The sequence below is a fragment of the Ochotona curzoniae genome, unplaced genomic scaffold (assembly GCF_017591425.1).
Source record: "Ochotona curzoniae isolate NIBS_2020 unplaced genomic scaffold, NIBS_Ocur_1.0 scaffold_2476, whole genome shotgun sequence".
NCBI classification, from domain to species: Eukaryota; Metazoa; Chordata; class Mammalia; order Lagomorpha; family Ochotonidae; genus Ochotona; species Ochotona curzoniae.
In genome coordinates this window covers 16643716-16662013 of record NW_024467095.1, presented here as the reverse complement: position 1 = coordinate 16662013, position 18298 = coordinate 16643716, and the positions used below count along the sequence as shown (strand labels likewise).

The 18298-nt window shown below is 47.8% G+C and overlaps 2 protein-coding genes across 4 annotated transcripts in view; one reads left to right on the top strand and one right to left on the bottom strand.

Moving 5' to 3' along the window:
* Positions 1-16539, bottom strand: part of ZC3HAV1 (zinc finger CCCH-type containing, antiviral 1) — a 50996-nt gene extending 34457 nt beyond the window's left edge. Inside the window, exons 1-2 of one of the 3 annotated variants that reach the window (XR_005886070.1) lie at positions 15832-16539; positions 567-702 (exon numbers count right to left, since the gene is read on the bottom strand). Coding sequence is in view for 2 of the 3 variants with exons in the window: in XM_041002426.1 (XP_040858360.1) it covers positions 567-702; positions 15832-16139 (444 nt within the window). In the remaining variant the exon portion in view is untranslated. The remainder of the gene's footprint in view (positions 1-566; positions 703-15831) is intronic. The other 2 variants (XM_041002426.1, XM_041002427.1) reach the window with 2 other exon arrangements.
* Positions 16540-16643: 104 nt separating this feature from the next.
* TTC26 (tetratricopeptide repeat domain 26) overlaps positions 16644-18298 on the top strand; it is a 45130-nt gene continuing 43475 nt past the window's right edge. Inside the window, exon 1 of the mRNA XM_041002013.1 lies at positions 16644-16850. The gene's annotated coding sequence lies outside the window, so the exon portion shown is untranslated. The remainder of the gene's footprint in view (positions 16851-18298) is intronic.

Here is an 18298-nt window from a genome sequence, read left to right as displayed (position 1 = left end):
GGAACTGGCAAACTTCTGCTGGAAAGGACCATCTGGGCCTCTGCTGGAGTGACTCAGCCCACCCTGCCCCAGGACAGCAGCCTTAGACAGCCATACAAGCCCAGGCACTGCCGTGTTGCAGTAACCCTTTCATCATAAAAACCGAGAGGCACACCAGAGCTGGGCTGTAGTCTACAGATTGCTGGCCTCTTATCTAGACCAGCTAGTCAAAGAGGAGGTAAATTACAGGATGGGTGTGGGTCACTGTGTTTGGGGGGAGGGTAGTGAGCACCTCTACTACCACACCTCCTCCTTGCCGTCACTTTTCATCTACTGGGAGGGCCCCTTGGATTAAAGCATCCATCTGTCCTCCTATTGCATCTTGGGCTTCTGGTTGCTCACATGGGGACTCGTCAGCTGCTTGGTTGTAGAAGCACGTGGGAGAAAAGCAGCTAGGATCTTTGGAGTCTGCCCCAGCCACCACCTGCAGACTCACTCCACGTGGCTCAGACTTGCAACACAGCTCCACGCCACGAGGCTGCCAGAGACCCTCTCCCTGCTTCTGGAACACAGGCACTGCTACTTACCTCAGGCAGGAAAAAGGGGTCGTTCTGGACCAGGAGCACCGCTAACTCCTCGTGATTCAGTCCTGAGAGTTCATGATTTTTCAGGATTTTGAAGTTATCTTCTGAGAGAACATCGTGAGAATACTTGCATAAATTCCTGGAAGAAAAACATGACAAGACTCAATGATGCCACTTCAGGGAAGCCCAGCAGAAGAATGCGTTCCTGACACTTCCAGTAAAGGGAGATCCAAGCCCAGATCCTCTGGTAAACACTACAGGTTGGACCTCCTGGAGGGGAGCACAGGCTTAGGGGGTGGCCTTTGACCCCCTCGGTTAGGACAGCTAAGGAGTACTGGAGGGCTGAGTTCTAATCCCATCTCCTGCCTGACTCCTGGCTCCAGGCAGGTAGCAGCAATGGTTGCGATCATTCTGTCCCTCCCATCCACAGGGGAGACATGGACTGAGTGACCAGTTGCTGCCTTTAGCCTGGCACGACACCTGCATGCTGCAAGCATTTATGGAAGTAACCAACTGGGAGATGTGTCTGTGTGTCTCTCTCTGTGCCTTTCAAATGAAATAAATAATTTTAAAAGTTAGTATGTATGTAGATATACACACATATCCACATACGTATGTAACTTAAAAGTCTTGATTTATATTAAATATAAATCTGTATATTCATATTATATTTGCTCCCTGCAAAACTCGCCCTCTTTGTTGGAAAAGATGGAGCAGTGGACATGGAGGATACAGCAGTCCATTGGAGCCTGCAGAGGACATCTGGTACCACAGCAGAGGGGGAAGAACAGGGCAGGTTGGACAACTACCCCAGCAAGCGATGAAAGCAAACATCAGGATGAGTGAGGACTCTAGGGTTGACTGTGACAGCCAATGGACATTGGGTGGGTTCCCTCATCCTTGGATCAGCATTTCAGAACTACTGAGACCACTTGGGCAGAGCCCAGAGCATGTACCACATTGGGACCCTGGGTCAATATGGGAGACCGCTCCCCATCCCATAGTGCTGGGGCGGTCGGGAGGCTGAGTATGACATCTTCCCTGGTCTCTTCCCTTCCCCCAGACACAGGAAGAAAAGGTTGAATATTTGGAGGTGGTGATCACATCCACTTTTCCCTGGCCCTTGATGCTTCCCACCCTGATCAGCAATGTAGAAATAATCCAACAAAAAGAAAAGTCCAGGGTAGCTGGGCAGGCGCTGATGAGTCTCTCCCAGTCCTTTTCCCAGGCAGGCCCTCCCTTGGCTCTCTCCACCCTGTGTCCTTGGCTTTCAGTGGATTTCTGGCACTCCTTGATAAGGCTGACCTCAGCTCCCTTTCAGGGTTCTGCCCTGTATCCCCGCCTCAGTCCATACACCCAGACTCTCATCAGGGGAGCTAACACCCAGTCCGCTGCCCCAACTCCCAGGAGGGGATATCTACAGACTTCTACAGTCTCGTCTCGGGCCCAAAGCAGAAATCCCCTTTCTTAGAACTTGACTAGATGTGTTTGAAACTCATAAGGCATAAATCACTCCACTGTTTCCAGGGACAATCCATTAACATTTTGATACAATTTGAAAATTACAGGGCTACAACACTCCACCCCTGCTCAGGTTCTGCCCACAGGCTCTGAGATGATTGACAACTCCCTGAAAGAGGAATGAAGAAGCTTTTGCTTTCCCAGAAATCCTGATCAGGGAGCCAAGCCAAGGGCACCTCTCTGCAAATCACAGCAAGTTGCAAGACTAGAACATGTCCTGGCTCTGCCCCGTGCTGGCCAAGGAAGGCACCACTAACTAGGTCCCTGAAACCAGCACTTCCTCCAAATAGCTAAAGACAGCCAGCTGGCCTAATGAGGCTTCTCTGCCTGGAACCCTGCACTTCCAGGCTTTTCCAAGCCCATCCAAGCCACTCACATCCAGAGGAAGGGGCTCACAAGTGATGGGCTACAGGCGGGAGATAGCACGCCTTAACACTGGTCAGATGTGACTCCATTTTTGGCTCCTTGACTAAGTTTTGAGCAAAGTTAACTACATTTATCTGCTTCATTTAAGATGCTTGCTAGCTGATTGACTTAATGTGTGATCTGAGCTTAACCTGATTGATGATTTGTATTGCACACCAACCAGAACGTGGTCTGCTGATTGGATGCTTTAAGAAAGATATCCCTGGGCCTGGCGCAGTGGCCTAGCAGCTAAAGTCCTTGCCTTGAAAGCGCCGCAGGATCCCATATGGGCACTGGTTCTAATCGCAGCAGCCTCACTTCCCATCCAGCTCCCTGCCTGTGGCCTGGGAAAACAGTCGAGGACGGCCCAAAGCCTTGGGACCCTGCACCCATGTGGGAGACCTGGAAGAAGTTCCTGGATCCTGGCTTCGGATCGGCTGTTGCGCTCACTTGGGGAGTGAATCATCAGACGGAAGATCTTTCTGTCTCTCCTCCTCTCTGTATATCTGACTTTCCAATAAAGATAAAATCAATCTTTAAAAAGAGACTGGTAGGCCTATGAATTGGGGTAGATGACTGGCACTTACTTCCCACATGCTTCCAGGGGACCCTGATGGTACTGTCCTACACACACACCAGAAAGCTTGTTACAAGCAATAGGAACCCTCCACCCCCAGAACACAACACTGCTTGCCTACACGCTATCATAAAGTTCCCAGGCCAAAACAGGCATTTGAAGAATGTTGTCCACAGAAGGAAAAGATAAACTTAAAATAAACAATATGCCTCGGGATAAGAGAGGATGAACTGTTTTCTTTTTTCCTTAAAGGGGGAGAGGATGACCTTGAAAAAGGCAGAACTGTTTCTCTTCCAGGAATCTCAGGCCAGAGTCTCAAAAACAAATCATCTTTTTCAGCCACAGAACAAAAAGGCATTTTACATCCGGCAATAAGCGTTCTCCCCCACCACTGGGTTCCAAACAGCTAGCCCATACACTGTGTCCGAGGCTGGCTACACATCCAATAATCAGCTTGGGCGTCTTCCCAAACACCTCCACCTTGACTACAACACAGAGATGGGTCCTTTGCACTGGGGTGAGCCCCAGGGACGCTAATGTGCACTGAGAGAGAAGACAGTGGGTTGGTCTTGTATCGAATTCTAGGTTTAGTTCTGTAGCTGTGTGTTCACCTCTGACCCCTCGCCCAGCACACCAGCGATTGCCAGCCCAGAAAGAAAGACACAATCACCTGAGAGCTGCCAGATTTTTGACAAAAACTCAAAATATCCATTCTCTATTTCCCATCTCCTTTTCTGTTCTCCCATAACTCCTGGCGTTGATATACACAGAGAATTGATTTGTACTGAAAACAGGAAATAGCTCACCCTCACATAGAGCAGGTCAAAAAAAAGGAACCAGGATGTGTGAAAGATAAAATCTAGAGCACACCAGTAGAAACCGCCTTAGTGAAGTGTTACTGCAAAGCTACGCAAGTGCGGTCTCCCTCGGGCTGCGGGCATTCGTGACTAAATCACAACAGTTTTACAGGGTAAGGATGGCCCAACTGCTCCCTGCATCCAGGGGCTGATCAGGAGAGAGTGCAAGAGCAGAGAAACAAACCACATGAGGACAGGGAAACGATGTAGCTGAAAAAGCAGGGCTGTGTCATCCAGCACACTGGGCACCAAGTTGCATGCTTCAGCCTCCTCCCGGATGAGAACGCACCAGGCAGGAGGCAATACGAGGGGACTCCAGTCCGCTGGGGCCGGGGGAGGACAGGAGTAGGCTGAACATCTGTGCATGTTCTGCCACTAGCTGGACAGGAGTAGGACAAGTGACTGTGGTGCCATCAAAAAGTCATCTCCATTACTGTGGGCAATTCCCCCTACCTATCAAAAAAAAAGTTTTGATTTATTTAAAAGGCAGAATGACAGAGAGAGAAGTGAAAAATCTTCCAACAGCTAGCTCACTCTCCATCTCCTGGAATTCCATCTCCTGGTCTCCGTCATGGACGGCAAGAGCCCAAACATTGACACCATCATCAGCTGCCTTCCCCAGCACATTAACAGGAAGCTGGTTGGGAAACAAGAGCAACAGGTATTCAAAATGGAGCTCTAGTACAGGATGCTGGCATCAAAGGTGGGAGCTTAACCTACTGTACCCCAACGCCAGCCAACGCCCTTGTCTAGGCTTATTTCTCCAGCCCCTAAGTTAGTGTTTCACAAACTGTGAAGCCCTTAGGAGCCCCTCATAAAAATCCCAATGCCCAATTCATGCTTTAACTAAATTCCAATGTCCGTGAGTAGGACAACAGTATTTTTTTTTTTTAGACATTCCCCAAGCAATTGCAATGTGTAGCAAAAGCAGCCAGGAGGGCTGAAGTCCACTGAGTAAAGCATGGAGGGAAGAGCACACAGGGCAGAGGGCAGGAGTAATCGCCAAAATCCTGCTGACTACAGAAAAGTAGGTCACAGCAGCCTCTCCCCACCACACACACACACACACACGCCTTCCTATCCCACCCACCCCTTCCCACACAAGCTCCTCTGAAATGAGACACAGAGACAGCAAAAGAACCAGTTAACAAGACTTGAGGATTCCTTTCTAGTGACAGAGGAACCAGTGGAAGCCTGGGAGGTGGAGATGATTTTTGAACAAATTTCCCCTAGAGGCTGGCCCCGTAGAATAGTAGGCTAATCCTGGGTGTGCAGCATCAGCTTTCCATATGGACACCGGTTCAAGCCCCAGCTGCTCCACTTTTCAGATCCAACTCCCTGCAAATGGCCTAGCAAAGCAGCAGGGGATGGCTTGGGACCCTGGGCTCCTGCACCTGCATGGGAAACCTGAAACTTTTGGTTCTCAGCTTCAGACCAGCCCGGCTGCGATCACTGCAGCCATTTGGAGAGTGAACCAGTGGATGGAAGATCTTTCTCTGTCTTGTCTCTCTTTTGCTTTGTAACTCTCTTTTCTAATGAAAATAAATATATATTTTTTAAATTGTATGTTGTATAAATCTTGATATGAAATTTTTGCTAATTTTTTGTCTTAGAAATTTTGAAATCAACTCTATTGAAGTCTGATTTACATACAATAAAATGTGCTCATTTGAAATGTTGTAGTATGGGAAGCTATCATAGTATAGCAGGTAAAACTGCTGCTTGCAATGCCAATATCCCACATGGGCCTTAGTTCATATCGTAGCTGCTCTGCTTCCCAGTCAACTCCTCTGTCAATGGACTGGGAAAAGCAGTAGAAGACAGCCCAAGTGTTTGGGCCCCTGCCACCTATGTGGGAGACTGGAAAGAACCTTCTGGTTCCTAGCCATGACCTGGCCCAGCCCCAGCCTGAGCTCCAGCTTTAGCCCTTGTGGCCTGCTGGCGAGTAAGCCAGCACATGGAAGATCTGTCTCCCTCTCTCTCTCTCTGTAATCCCAGATTTTCAAATAAATAAGTCAATCTAAAGATAAATAAAGGGTACAGTGTAAAGATCACCACAATCATACATAGCTCATCTCCATCAATCCTTAAGGGTCTCTCATGTCCCTCCTCAGTTAACCAGTGAATCTCCTACTCATGCAGCCCTTTTGCCCAGATAATAATCTTACTTTTTTTCCCCAAAGATTTATTTATTTATATTGGAAAGGCAGATACACAGAGAGAAGCAGAAACAGAGAAAGATGGTCTGCTGGTTTACTCCACTGTCGCTGACCTGCAGCAACACTAACGACCAGGCACACTCTTGAAGGTCTGGGAAAAACCACCGCAACCGGAACTGGACCCTTTATTGCAAAAAGCGGCTGTAGGCCAGTAGCAATGGTATAATCGCAGTGAGGGCATCAGCCTATCCCCGTGACTTCCTGTTTGCCTACTGGCAGAACCAACCCCGCCTCCTGGCCCTGGGCCAGCTGCCATCTTGCGACTGCCCTTCATATTCATGGGGGCGGCTATGGTACCCTGCTGCCCACACTCCACAGATGGCCACAAGGTCCAGAGCTAAGCCAATCCAAACCCAGAAGCCAAGGGCTTCTCTTCCAGGTCTCCCACATGGGTACAGGGTCCCAAGGCTTTGGGCCATCCTCCGCTGCCTTCCACAAGAACGAAGCTGGATGGAAGTCGAGGGACAACTGGGACACGACACAGCACTCAGAGGGATGCTAATGCTAACAGGTGGAGGATTGGTCATTTGAGCCATCATATCAGCCCCACAACATAAATTTTTAAATATACACATATTATAAATAGGCAATCATAACCCCTTGTACCTGTGATTTTTGCTTTCACAGATTAAATCATCCATGAATAAAAAAAATATTTGGAAGAAAAATTAGCCATGCAAAATACTATGCCATCTGAGCACTATATACATACTACGCAGGCCCTGAGCACTGCGGATTTTGATGTGTGCAGCAAGGACTCCTGGGAGCAGGTCCCCAGAGATAGGGATGCTCCAGTGTTCTCTACTGACCAGGGGGAAGGAACAGACTTTGGGAAGCCACTTCCTCACTGTCATGAAGTGGGTCTCTCTCCCCTGGGCCCCATCGGTTAAACCAATTTCTCATTAAGCGTAAATTCTTAGGTCTTCTTGAAATCTCCAACTGCTTTTCCATCCTTATCTTGGAATCCTTGCCTTTTCCACAGCTGCCCATATGTAAGGATCACAAACTGAGCAGGCAGTAAATTAAAGCCATTTTATGCAAGAAAACCAACGGTAGTTTATTTTTAAATGTTTACTTTTGCCCTCTCAACTACCTCACAGCCAGAATTTGTCACAATTTCACAGCATCCCTTATTTTGTTAAGTTTCATGGCTTCATTTGTGCACACACTGAAAGTCCTCTTTGGTCAATGCAAAAACTTGGAAAGTAAAGCAAATGTGAAAGGAACAATTTCCAAATGAACCCCGTGGGGTACACCCCTTTCTGTCCACACCATGCAAGAAGCAGCCTATCTCTAAAACTCCCAGCCTAGTGATGCGACTCCACACACAGGTGCCAGAAGGGACTGCCAGGAAGATAAATACACCCACACAGGCAACAGGAAATGAGCAAACGTCAAGAGCTCATCTGAGAAAGAGCAAGCTCAGAGAAGGAGGTAGACAGCACACCAAAGACTGCACGACCCCACTTATAGGAAATGCCCGGCAAAGGCAAAGCCGTAGAGGACATATGAGGAGCATGGGGAGGGAGTGCTAACGTACCCCTGGGTGTGTGTGTGTGGTGGAGGGTGGGGTTTGTAATAATGTAGGATTCAACAGCAGTGACTGGCACATAGCTTCAAGACTGCCTTAATCGCCGCGAAGGTATGTACGCTGCAAAGAGGGTTTAAAGGGTGAAAGGAAAGAAGGAGGGAGGAACGGAAGATGCAAGGGAGGAAAGAAAAAAAAGGAAGGAATGAACAAACGAAGGAATGAAAGAACAAAAGTTAGAAAAAGACAGAAAGGCTACTGCAATCAAAAACAGAGTGCTAAGATGACCAGAACAGTAAAATGCAAATAAGCACCAACTAAGATAAAATTAGAGAAGGGAGACCCAGAATCCATGAAGACTGAAGGCCATCTGAGCTATAGCTTACCTTCCTCAAACTGGCACAAATTCCAAAAGGTTCATGATACAACGTGGGTGGCTACGAGGCACAGGAGTCCTCATGTTCTTCCAGTAAGAGTGGAACGTGACAAATACACTACACAAAACATGACCTGCTGCCTCATAAAGTGCAGTGTAAGTAGGAGAATTCCACCATCAGATATACAGGGGAACTCCTGGGCACCAACACAAACATGCCCACCCCACTGATACCAGCCTCCGAGTTCCTGGGCCCCAGGAATTCCTGAGCTCACTGCCAGGGCCTGTGTGAGCAACTTTCTGTAAGGGTCTTCCTGTAAGTAAGAGGAATATGCAGAGGCTGCCACACTTGAGACAGCAGGGCAGGATGGTCCTGGTGCTTGGGCCCCTGCACTCACAGGGGAGACCCAGAAGAAGCTTCTGGCTTCAGCCACAAAAGGAAGCTTTCTCTCTCTCTCTCTCAACTCTTCCAAATAAATCTTAAAACAAAATTCTGCTGTATACTCTTCACTTAACAAATATATATGTTTGTAACAACCAGGAAAGCCAGGCTAGAATTTAGAATTTATTTGAATTAGGCCCGGCGCAATGGCTTAGTGGTTAAAGTCCTCGCCTTGAATGAAATGGGCGCTGGTTAGTATCCTGGTAGCCCCACTTCCCATCCAGCTCCCTGCCTGTGGCCTGGGAGGGCTGCCCAAAGCTTTGGGACCCTGCACCCGTGTGGGAGACCTGGAAGAGGCTCCTGGCTCCTGGCTCCTGGCTCCTGGCCTCGGATTGGCTCAGCTCCAGCCATTGCAGCCATTTGGGGAGTGAACCATCAGACAGAAGATCTTCCTCCGTCTTTCCTCCTCTCTGTATATCCACCTTTCCAATAAAAATAAATAAATCTTAAAAGAATTTATTTGAATCAATTTGTTGGAAGACATACACTTACACACACATTTTACATTTTATCTCATTTTGTTTGCAAGGAAGAGATATAGAGAAATCTTCCATTACCGGTTTATTGCCCAAATGCCTTTAACAGCCAGTGCTGAGCCAGGCTGAGGCCAGAAACTCCATCTGGATCTCTCTTTGGGGGGATGGATTTGGGAGGTATCAAGTACTGCCTCCCAAGTGCTTTAGCAGGAAGCTGGATCAGAAACCCAGTAGCCAAGACTCAACACTAACCTTGCTGTACCACAATGCCTGCTCCAACAGGTAAAGCCTTGGCAACACGATTTGTTGTGGCAAAAAACTGGCAATAATGAACATACCAAATTGGAACTATGATATGAATCGCATGATGAAATACTATTTTGGTGTTAAAAGAAATCCTAACATATCTACCTGAACAACTTTTCAGAAATAACACTGAGTAAAAAGTCTAAAACACATAAAACAATATTGTATTTTGTATATGGGTCAAATACATAAAATCATGGAGGGACAAAATGCACAGTAAAATCATCATTGAGGTTGCTTCCGAGAAATCAAACTGGAAAAGAGAAAAAGAAAAATATCTTGGGCCTATTATGATTTGTTTTTTTTTAGCTTTTTCCAAAAGATAAGCATAATAAAACTATTAAGCATCTATTCACTCTTTCTGGTGATAACAATTATTTGATACTACTTGTTAAATTCAAACTCACATATCCTGAAACTTGTTATATTATTCTTCAGGCTTTTAAGCACCCCCTTTGTTCCAATTAACTAGTCAACTGCTTTTCTGCCCATCCTCCATCCTCCCCCCATCCAAAGATACAACTAACCAAGAAGAGAAAGGCAGACCAACCAAACAGGCCAAAGGAAACTGCACCTGCTTTGGCAGAAACCACAGAGCAAGCTGAGACCTCTCAGAACACCCTAGAATAGTTACACAGAAATCAGGCTTACCAACATTACCAAGAATTGATAATATCACACTGTACACAGTGGAAGTAGCGAGGCAGGTCATCCAAATGTGGGTTCAAATTCAATTCTGCTAACTACATTACCCTCATAAATTCCTTCCAGGCTGGAGGCCTTAGCTTCCTGCCACCAAGACGGGAGTTGAACACCTACTCTCAGGAGCTACGGCTGCTGTCCCTATAGCACAGTGCCTGGCATACAGCAGTTTGTTTGATAGACGCTGGTTATTGCTAGTGCCAGAACCGGGACTTGAACTTCATGTGTGGGCAGATATCCATGCAAACGCACCAAAACAAATAACTAACCAATATCATAGTAATTCTTTTTGTGGCTCAAAATATATCATGGAGGACAAGACCAACACCCTCATCAAGGCGGCCGGCATCAACGTGGAGCCCTTCTGGCCTGGCTTGTTTGCCAAGGCCCTGGCCAATGTCAACATCGGGAGCCTCATCTGCAAACGTCAGGGCTGGTGAACCCGCTCCGGCAGCAGGTGCTTCCCTCCCCCCCCTCCCCCCTCACCGCAGGAGGCCCTGTGCCTGCTGCAGCTGCCTCCAACTGAGGAGAGGCCAAGAAGGAAGAATCGGAGGAGTCTGACGACCACACGGGCTTCAGGCTGTGTGACTGTCTGTTTTTTGTCAATAAAAAAGCTTGTGCTCAAAAAAAAAAAAAAAAAAAGAAAGAGAAGGCAAAAATTACAGAACAGAGAGATTTCATGTGCAAAGAGCTCTTACAGATCATTGTAAGTTCAAATCATCTTCAGGTAAACATAAAATAAACTGAAACACTGGCATAAAAAAAAAGACCATAGGGTTCACAGCGCCAAATCTGGCAAGACAAAAATATAATAAAAAATTTTTTTAAGTTGTTTAAAGTTGTTAACATCTGCTGGTGTGGATGTGGGGAGAAAGGCACCCTCCTTTACTGCTGGTGGGAATATAGGCTAGTACAATCACTATGGAAATCAGTATGGAGAGTGCTTGGAGAATTGCAACTAAACCTGCCATATGACCCAGCTATCCTGCTGCTAGGAATATACCCAATAGAAGTGAAATCTGCATATGAGAGGGGGATCTGTAATCCTATATTTGCAGCAGCACAATCCACAATAGCAAAGACATGAAAACAATCTAGATGTGCGTCCAAATAAGAGTGGTTAAAGAAACTGTGGTGCATCTACTCCATGGAATATTATTCAGCTATTAAGAAAAATGAAATTATAACATTTACAACCAGATGGTCCCAACTAGAGAGCATTATGCTCAGTGAAATGAGTCAAACATAAAAGAACAAATACCATATGTTCTCTCTTATATAAGGAAACCAGCATGGGAAGTGTAATGTCAATAATCCAGTTCATACTGTTTTTGTTTTGTTTTGTTTTATTTGGGCTGCATTCCATGTGTTTTGATGCTTTTTATTTCAGTTTTATTTATTCTAAATATTCTCTTTTCTCTAGTCTAATTCATTGCTTACTCATGGATTGTACGATGGCATCATTTTTCCCAAGAGACTTTTGTATGTATTTGATAAAACAACTGAACAATTGATATTTCGGAACACTAATAATCCGTAGGAAAGGTTATGCTCTTGTCCCTGGAATTTCCTAATGGAGCCTCAAAATTGTGGTTTCCCTATGGCTCATCTGACATCAGAAGTGCAGCAACTCCCTTGAATACAACACTGCCCCTGGAGAAGATGGAACCCCCAGTGGAACTGCCTCTAAGAACTGAAAAACTAAATTTGTTTAATATTCCTCTTGTTCCACTACAGGTCAGGAGTGCAGAGAAATCCTCCACCTTGAGGAAGACAACAAGTGTAACTTATTATTTATAGATAACAAATTCTTACCGGCCTTAGACATTAGAAAAGCCATAGAAATGTGTGGTGGGATCCAAGAACAACCCTGACACCCTCTTAAAAGGAGGTTGTGTGTACAGAGCAGGAGGGAATCTCAGGGTGGAACAGGAGGATGAGAGGAGATCTGTATCCTAGTCCCAGAGACTCCCAGAGCCTCCCAAGTGCTTTTGCCACAGAAGCAATGGATGCTTCGTTGAGGATTGTCAGTATGGACACCGAGAACCGTATCCTGACTGCCTAGGAGATCACAGGGAATCTCGGAGTCACCTCGGAGGTGATCACAGGGAATCTCAGTGCCACCTCGGAGGGCACTGAGAACTCTGAGGTCACTCATTTCCTATAACCAGGAGCGCCCGGTGGCACTCAGAGATAAAAGGATTGTAAATTTCCTTCTGGACTCAGGAGAGGCGCTTTCTCTGGTCCTTATCTAGATCCAGCCTTGGCTCCCAGCCCTCTCTTACACCATCAGGGTTGCTTGTGAGCCTCAAAATTAGTTCAGATAGACAGAGACTAATAAAGGTTAGCTAGTTGATAATTACGCAGCTCATACCTCACTGATCAGGCTTCCCATTTGACTTTTCAGACAGACAGAGAGAGACATAGATACAGCCAGGGAAAAGGCCAAATAGCCTATAATCGCTCAGCCTGTACTTTCTGGTCAGGCTCCCTATTAGCTTCCCCTGGACTTTACTAGGTAGGATGTTGAGTTAAATTCTTCCTCAGTCACTAGGTTGTTAGGGATTTCCCTGCTCATTTTCCTAAAACTTTTCTATCACTCAATTGTTAAAATGCAAAGTTCTATAAAACCATGTTTAATCACTATATACTGCAAAGTTTACATGTGGCTTACTTTTCTCCCCAAAATACTTTATCAATTTATGACTGTTAATGCTAAACAAGATGTAACTGCATAGAAACTTTGATGTTAAATTTGTACTCAGTTGTTATATATATGATGGATGTTAATGTTGATGTTTCCACTGTTCCTGTGCCACTCTGATTCAGGTTAAACTCAAAAACATGCTAACTTGGGAGAAAAAAAAAAGGTTCATAGCTTCTGGTTGTATGTATACTAAAATTGAGATGCCAAGGAAGTAGTTACAGGGTATGGTTAAGAACTTGCATTTTCTAACATATTGGTCACTCAATACCATGTTAATTAACTTCATGATGTTGTTAATTTCGATGTTTCTTCCTGTTTTTGAAGTTGTGTAGTGACATCTCATTGGAGGGGATGATATTCTGCCAGCTCTACTTTCAGACCAACGATGGTCTCCCAATGAAACTGTTGAATTTATCTGGACAATAAGATGCTGCTGGACTCTCTGCATGGTCCATGCCCACAATGAAGGAATCATGATTAGATGGATATGAACTGTATTACTGTAACAATGTGGAGGAATCCTACATGGAGGGAGGTTTTAGGGTGGGGTTGGGGAATCCCAGAGCCTATGAAACTGTGTCATAAAATGATATAAAATTTTTTTTAAAAAAGAATATTTTTAGACCATACTTGGAGTTGGGGGCCTCCGGCATGGTAGCCTAGCAGTTGAAGTCCTCACCCTACACATGCCAGGATCCCAGATGGGCACCGGTTCTAATCCTGGCAGCCCTGCTTCCCATCCAGCTCCCTGCTTGTGGCCTGGGAAACCAGTGGAAGATGGCCCAAAGGCTTGGGACCCTGCACCCATGTAGGAGACCTGAAAGAAGCTCCTGGCTTCAGATCGGCTCAGCTCCAGCTGTTGCAGCCCATTGGGGAGTGAAACATCTGACGGAAGATCTTCCTCTGTCTCTTCTCCTCTCTGTATATTTGACTTTTCAATAAAAATTAATAAACCTTTAAAAAAAACGTACTTGGGGGATAAACAGACATATTCTAGGCTCTGAAGTTAAAAAAAACTTTTTTGGGAGGTCCTTATTAGAATGCATTCATGGAATGCGAGGTCTCCCTCGCAGATTCCTCTAGTACCCATTGCGGAACAGAGTCTGCTACCTGTGACCCAGCCTCCCGGACGGTGAGAAACAGAAGTTCTGTCTAAGCAGTTCTGATGTATTGGGGAAATTCAGTTCCTTATATAGGGTAAGGAATAGCCTCAGGCCAGGATTTCACCTGCCATGACTGTGGAAGCCACCTCCCATGGGTCAGGGGTAGATGAGCGAAATGGCCCTGGCCAATCAGTCTTTCTTTGAACCAATTTGATCCCTGTCATGGTTCACGCCCAGGGCTCTGTCCTTGGCTGCCATCTTGCCACTTGTAACTAACAGTTTGACTGTTAGTAGCCATCTTGTTACTTAATGATCTCTTTGCCCCTGAGCCCCACAATGGAAGAAATGATAACTTCTAAGAAAGATATTCAGCCAAATGGGTAAGACATTGGTTGCGATGACTGCATCTAGTGTCTGCCTCTGATTCTGCCTTCCAGCTAATACAGACTTGTGAAGTCGTATGATACCCCAAGTTACTGGGCTCCTGCCTCCCATGGGGACCCTCACATTGGGTTCTAGCTCTCACATTGTCCTCGCCCACCCCTGGCCACAGCTGGCACTTGGGGAGTGAACCAACGAATGAGAACTGTCTCTCTGGCTCTCAGATAAACAATTCTTTCTTAAATTTTGGAATTACAAAATGCAAAAGTGATGTAAAAAGACACTTAAACTGTGTGTAGACCAGTAAGTGTCAAAAGTAAGACTCGAGGGCTCAGTATGCTGACCTATTCAGGTAAAGCTGCCACACCACACACACCAGCATTGCACTTGGCATCGGTTCAGCTGCTGCACCATGCATGCATTTCCCTGCTAATGTATTTGGGAAAGCAGCAGAAGGGCGCCCCGCACCCAAATGGGAGACCCGGAAAAAATCTGGCTTCAGGCTGTTGTGCCCATCGGATGAGTAACCAAGAATAGGAGATCTCTCTCTCCATCTCTTCCGCTGTAATTCTTTCAAATAAAAACACACCTCTTTGGGGGAAAAAAAAAATGCCGCTAGAAAGTACTAGAACTTTCCCTCTGATTCTATCCTTCAATCTCTACCTTCCTTCCCTCCTGAAAAGTCACTGAGTTTCAGTGAATTTGAAGACTCCTTCTAGACACTTAACATCCTGAAACTCAGAAACAACTTCCAAATTGTTGAAACAAACATTTACGTAAGGAAGCCTCTTCGGGCACCTTTTAAAAAAACACACGCTACGAATAACTTTTAAAAATATTATCTACCTTATCCATTAAAGCTCTCTTCCTTTGTGGGCTTGCTTCACGGTTTCTGGCTGATAAGGGGGATTGATCAAAAGTTAGACGACCACCACTTTGGAGACAGGGCACCATCTAAAGTTTTGAAGTTCCATTAAGAATGCAAAGTCCTCAAAGGGGAGAGAATGAACAGAGCTGGATAGAGAGGCTACCATGAGGAGGTCAGAGGGGCTAGAGAACCGTGCCTGTTGGGTACTTGCTCAGCAAGGTGGTGGCCGGTAGGCCCTGGGCGGGCAGGGTATACCAGGATTCCCTAGAAAGCCTTGGTGGTCATCGGATTGCAAAGGACAAGGATTAAAAGGTGGGGAAGAGGGGATGCCAGGGTTCGGGAACCGGCAGCACCGAACAGGACGGGCAGTGCGATGCAAGAAACCCATTCCGACTTTGTGACGCCAAGGGGCGCGGGACATCAGGGAAGGCGGGAATGACCGGAATGGAGGGGCGGGCAGGGCCTCGGGGCAGGACCTCGGCACTGCCGGGTGTCAGGAAGTCGGCTGCACGTCTGGGAGCGAGGGCCGCAGCAGGGAAGACCCGGGCCCTCTGAATGCAAGACCGTCCCACTGGGTTCCCAAACCTGCTGGTCCAGCTTCCCCTCTAAGGGACCGACCGAGCGGGCGCAGGGGCTGGAGGGTAAGCCTCGCTTTAGTGGTACTTTAAGAAAGGCGTTGGACGGGGGAATGCCAGGGAAGAAGCGCGGGCCCCACGAGCCGGGCTCCTCAGGCGCAGCGGGAGAAGCGGGCGGCCGCTGGGTGCGAGCCAACGCGCGTCCCTCCCTCAAGGGTCACTCACCGTTCCGACTGCGAATAGTGGCACCGACCCAGCAGGTTGAGCTTGCAGAGGTGCAGGTTGTTGCAGGGCCTCTGGCAAAACTTGCGCCGGCAGATTCGGACTTTTGTGGTGGCCACCACCGACCGCGAGACCCCGTCCTTGCTGCCCGTCTCCAGGATCACGAAGCGGTCGGGGCCGGCGGCCTCCAGCTCCTGGCGGAGCTGCGCCTCGGAGAGTCCTGCCTTTTCCAGCAGCTTCTCCAGGGTCAGACGGCCTCCGTGAGCGCACAGGATTTTGGTGATGTAGCAGCACACCCCGGGGTCCGCCATGGTGCTGGCTCTCCGCTCGCTCGTCCGCTCGTTCGCTCGCTCGTTCGCTCGCTCGCTCGCTCGCTGTTTTAGCTAGCTCGTTCGAGGGCGGCGCGGAGCTTAGCTTCGCGGAGAATCGAAACTGATACGTTTCTGGAAAGGGGGGCGGGCTCGGGCGCAGCAGTTTCGGTTTCCTTCTCGGTTTTAGGGTCGATCTTCACCGACGGAACCCTGGGGTCGAACTTCTGAGAGAGCCGCTCAAGCGAACGAGTCGGAGGGAGCGTGCTCGCGCGCTTGCTGTGAGGGGGGAAGAGCGGCCCGTGTTCCACCGGCACAGTCACCTCTGCCGCTACCCTGTAAGCTAGGCTGAGGCTCACCCGCCGGGAAACCGCGCACTACTCCCTGACAGCCCAGAGGAAACGAAACTGACGTCGGGGCTAGGCTGCAGGTTTTAAGAGGCGGCGAAGGGGCGCGTAACGCGCATGCGGGCTCTTGGGAGGAGTCCTGGAGTCCTCCGTCCCAGGTAGCCCGGGAAGAGTATCCCCACCCACCCTGGTGCAAGTGAGCTACCCTTATCGTCCTCACCCAGCTTTTAAGGAAGCAACTAGAACTCTCGGGCTGCTCCTTCCAAGGAGCCCCTAGGGCACGGAGAGGCGCCCCGACCGGCCCACAGATGTGCGCTCCCCGTCTGCACTGAATCCTCTTAAGGAGCAGCGCTGGCTACTTCCCCTGGTTGGTTGGTTGATTGGTTTGTTTGTTTTACCCATCCCATCATCTTTTTGATGGCAGAGGGTCGGCCACGGAGGGGCGTGCTGAGACATGGCTTGGGATTGCAAGTCAGTAGGTGGACAAGAGATTTGCCAACCATGGAAGCCGGCTTGGAACCCTGGCGCTGGCATAGAGATTGTTCCTAAGCGAAAACGTTTTCACTACATTAAGGTACCAAGAAACTTGATCTTAATTCCCATTACCTGACTCAAGGGCTGTGAACCCGTCCCCAAGCTCCTCTTACCCCCACCCTCCCCAGTTGGCCGCAAGGCCCAGGTGGTTTCCTGTGTATTTGACTGCCAACAGAGACCCAGGGGTTTTTGCATTAGCACCAAAAGGCCAGGTGGAACCTCCCTTACTCTCCGACCCTAGACCTCAAAAACCCCCGTCTGTGAAAATGAAAGCTATAAATCTTTCCTTGTACTGTTCTATGATGGGATTGGCTTTTTGGCAGGGCTGGACCTACACCGGAAAAAGGAAGTTTTTTCTTACAACACACTACATTAAATAAATGGTCGTTGTTCCGGTTGGAAATACACTTGGGGGGGCGGGGGTAGAACTCAGTTGCCAAACTAGAAATTCTTCAAAGCAGTCAGAGGAGTTTTCTTCTGTGTGATAATTCATGGTGGATGAAAAGATCACCCCTTTTCCTTGAGGTATTCACTACCTACTGGATGCTAGCACCAGGACCTCCAGACACCCTGAACCATGGTAGACAATCCTGGGCAGTGCCAACATAACGCCTCTACCCAGAAGAAATCCCAAATGTCAAAGATGTATGCTTCTCCATCGGTCTGGGGGAAATATGGGCACTGGGGAAATCCCAAAGCTAAGGAAAACTGACCCAGCAGCCCAGCGAGGAAGGAACTGCAGTTACTGGTGCACTTCTCTCAGCGTGTGCAGCAGGCAGCTGCTTCTGTCTGGCAGCAGATGCCAGCGGTGGTTAGCATCTAGCCAGCCTGTCTGCAAGCTGCGCTCTTGCAGTGTATTCAATTCATCCAACTCCGCGCACAGCTCTGGTAATGGAGTACGTGGCATGAAAACCAGCCGGGCAGGGGACCCACATGGAACCATCTAACGTCCTGTTTCTTCTGGTGCTCTCTCCTTGTCTCGTTATCTCCTTGTCCTTTGTTGTGGCCTGACAGGTTCCCAGGCAACTTTTATTATAAGATCAGTTCAGTTCAGATTGCCTTCCATGTAAGCCTTACACTGTCACTCTGAATATGCCAAAGTTAAAGGATCCATCCATCTTTGCATACCAGGAGTGTGTGCTAGGGAAGAAATGAGGGGATATCAGAATGTAAGGAATCCATGGCGATTGAGGAGATTAAGGAATGAAGACTCCGGTTTGGCCGTGGTGCTTAAGAATATACTTGTAGAATTCCCCTCAACTTTCAGCCCAGCAGACATAA